At 34.4% G+C, this 3,051-nt stretch overlaps 1 protein-coding gene across 1 annotated transcript; it reads left to right on the top strand.

The window, feature by feature from the left end:
- Positions 1 to 1,370: 1,370 nt before the first annotated feature.
- LOC104653692 (olfactory receptor 2W1) lies at positions 1,371 to 2,333 on the top strand. Its single transcript, XM_010352747.2, has one exon. The coding sequence runs from the start codon at positions 1,371 to 1,373 to the stop codon at positions 2,331 to 2,333; it is 963 nt and encodes a 320-aa protein (XP_010351049.2).
- Positions 2,334 to 3,051: the final 718 nt, after the last annotated feature.

Here is a 3,051-nt window from a genome sequence, read left to right as displayed (position 1 = left end):
TCTACCCTCCTCACAAAATTTTAAGTATACAATATAGTATTTCTTAAATGTAGTGGAAAGTGGCTGACAAGTTTTAAGGAGATGGATGACATGATTTTATCAAACGTTGTAACAATGTAAAGGCATAAGACTGGATGCAAGGACTGGATGCAAGACTATTGCCAGAATCCAGAAAAGAAATCATAGTGGTTTGGATTAGGGTAGTGGTGGTAGGGATTTTTTAAAGTGAAAGGATAATTAGCATATATTTTTGCATCCAAATTTACCAGTTTTGGTGATAAGTAAGGTGTTAAGGATGAGAAAGACAAAGCGTCCAAGGGTAAATACCAGATGTCCTACAAAACAAAGTAGGAGATCGCAGGTGCTTAGTCACTAAGATATGAAAAAAGAGGAACAATCTTTCCTCATTCTTTTGTAAGTTATATTTTTAATGAACAAACAATAATCATATATGTTTATGGGGTACCATATAATGTTTTAATATATGTTTATAATGTGTAATGATTAAATCAGGCTAATTAACAAACCCATCACCTAACATACTTATTTTTTGTGGTGAAAACACTTAAAATCTACTCTTAGTAATTTTGAGATCATGCACTACTGTTTATTGTAGTCACCATTCTGTGAGATCACTAAAGCTGGTTCCTTTTTTCTAACTGAAACTCAGTACCCTTGATCAACATCTCCCCTTTTCCCATCCATCTCCTGCCCCTACTCTCTACTTCTATGAGTTCAGCTTTTTTGGATTCCATATATAAATGAAATAATGCAGTATTTGTCTTTCAGCTTACTTCAGTTAGCATAATGTCCCCAGGTTCATCCTCCAGTTTATCACATCTTTTCCTCATCCTACCATTAGCCCAGTACTTAAATTTTACAGGTGAATTTACTGATCAAATAAAAGAATATGTTATTTTATCAGGCTAACTAGCTTATAAAGAATCATAGGGTCATTTTAGAACCAGCATCTATTTCAAACTTTCAAATCTACATGTGAGATAATTCAGACCTCAAGTTTAAAAGTGAACTCCCCATGGTCACCTGGATTTTTTAAAAAATCTAATATTAAACTCATTGCCATAAAAGAATCTATGACAAATAGCAGATTTCTTGGCTGTAATTTTTACTTTTATCCATTAAATTTTTTCAATTAGTAACATAAATTATCTCCCTTTGTTTAGTTCTGTATTTTATCAAATTATTTAGATAGTTCATGTTGACAAATTGTTTCTTCCTCTTTTCCTTTTCTTCTTCCTCTCCCTCCTCCTCCTCCTCTACCTCTTCTTCCTTCTTCTTCCTTCTCCTTATCCTCCTATCATCATCTACCTCCTCCTCTTCTCACTCTAGGATTTAGACATTGAAGGACTATGGACCAAAGAAATTATAGTTCTTTACATGGTTTTATTCTGCTTGGCTTCTCTGACCATCCAAAAATGGAGATGATCCTGTCAGGAGCTGTCGCCGTCTTCTACTTAATTACATTGGTGGGTAACACAGCCATCACTCTCGCATCTCTCCTGGATTCCCAGCTTCATACACCAATGTACTTTTTCCTCAGAAATTTATCTTTCCTAGATCTATGTTTCACAACCAGCATCATCCCTCAGATGCTGGTCAACTTGTGGGGACCTGATAAGACCATCAGTTATGTGGGCTGTATCATCCAACTCTATGTTTACATGTGGTTGGGCTCAATTGAGTGCCTTCTCCTGGCTGTTATGTCCTATGATCGTTTTACAGCTATATGTAAGCCTTTGCATTATTTTGTAATTATGAACCCACATCTATGTCTAAAGATGATTATCATGGTCTGGAGTATTAGTATGGCCAATTCTGTAGTACTATGTACACTCACTCTGAATTTGCCCACATGTGGAAACAACCTTCTGGATCATTTCTTGTGTGAGTTGCCAGCTCTGGTCAAGATAGCTTGTGTAGACACCACAACAGTTGAAATGTCTGTTTTCACTTTAGGCATTATAATTGTCCTCACACCTCTCATCCTTATCCTTATATCCTATGGCTACATTGCCAAAGCTGTGCTGAGAATGAAGTCAAAAGCAGGCCAGAGAAAAGCAATGAATACCTGTGGATCTCATCTTACTGTAGTGTCTATATTCTATGGAACTATTATCTACATGTACCTGCAACCAGGTAACAGTGCTTCCAAAGACCAGGGCAAGTTCCTCACCCTCTTTTACACCATCATCACTCCAAGTCTCAACCCGCTCATTTACACCTTAAGAAATAAGGACATGAAGGACGCCCTGAAGAAACTGATGAGATTTCACCACAAATCTACAAAAATAAAGAGAAACTGCAAGTCATAGAAAAAGACTAAAGTTAATAAGGCAATTAAATATGTTTTCTAATTTTCTTTAATTTTTACAAAGGCAAGTAATTCCTACATCATAGAGATCAATAAATATAATTATTATATACAAACATTTTGTAGATGCAAACAAAATTACAACCATTCTACTTAGCTCCTTTATGTCCCTAATCATTGGTATATCATCGGATAAAACAGATCATTAGAAATTTTATTTTTGCTTGAAATATAACACAAATGGATATAAACATAAATGTGAATGCATTTAATTTATTCTAAAACCCCATAGCAACTGTTTTGGTTATCTAGTTTTGTATTTTCAATGTTAATCCATGCCTCTTCCAAAATATGGACCTGAGTAAATGGCTTCATATGCATTATGGTGTGTATATTAAGTAATATACAAATAATGTTCATTCTATTGGAGCTTGAGAAAAAAGATATATATACACAATAATGATTTTGTACACCCAATCTTTTGTAATGCCACCTAAATATTTGTGTTTGATGAAAACAGTGCAGTTTATAAGACAATTGTCATAAGCCCCATTTAAAACAATTCACTTTTTTTTCAATGAAATTTCAAATCGGTATCTTGAGTAAAGGGTCTTTGTTACTTACGTCTATTACTACTCTATCATAATACAAGGAAGCCACAAATTAAAGGGTTTTAAAGGTAATGACACAGTCTTATCCATTTATCTTTCATTCATGAA

This window comes from Rhinopithecus roxellana, chromosome 4, assembly GCF_007565055.1.
Source record: "Rhinopithecus roxellana isolate Shanxi Qingling chromosome 4, ASM756505v1, whole genome shotgun sequence".
In the NCBI taxonomy this organism is placed as follows: Eukaryota; Metazoa; Chordata; class Mammalia; order Primates; family Cercopithecidae; genus Rhinopithecus; species Rhinopithecus roxellana.
This window is presented reverse-complemented; position numbering and strand designations above follow the sequence as displayed.

What these genes read in the sequence shown, in the direction of transcription:
- LOC104653692 (XM_010352747.2), top strand. Translation starts at nt 1,371, where the DNA reads ATGGACCAAAGAAATTATAGTTCTTTACATGGTTTTATTCTGCTTGGC.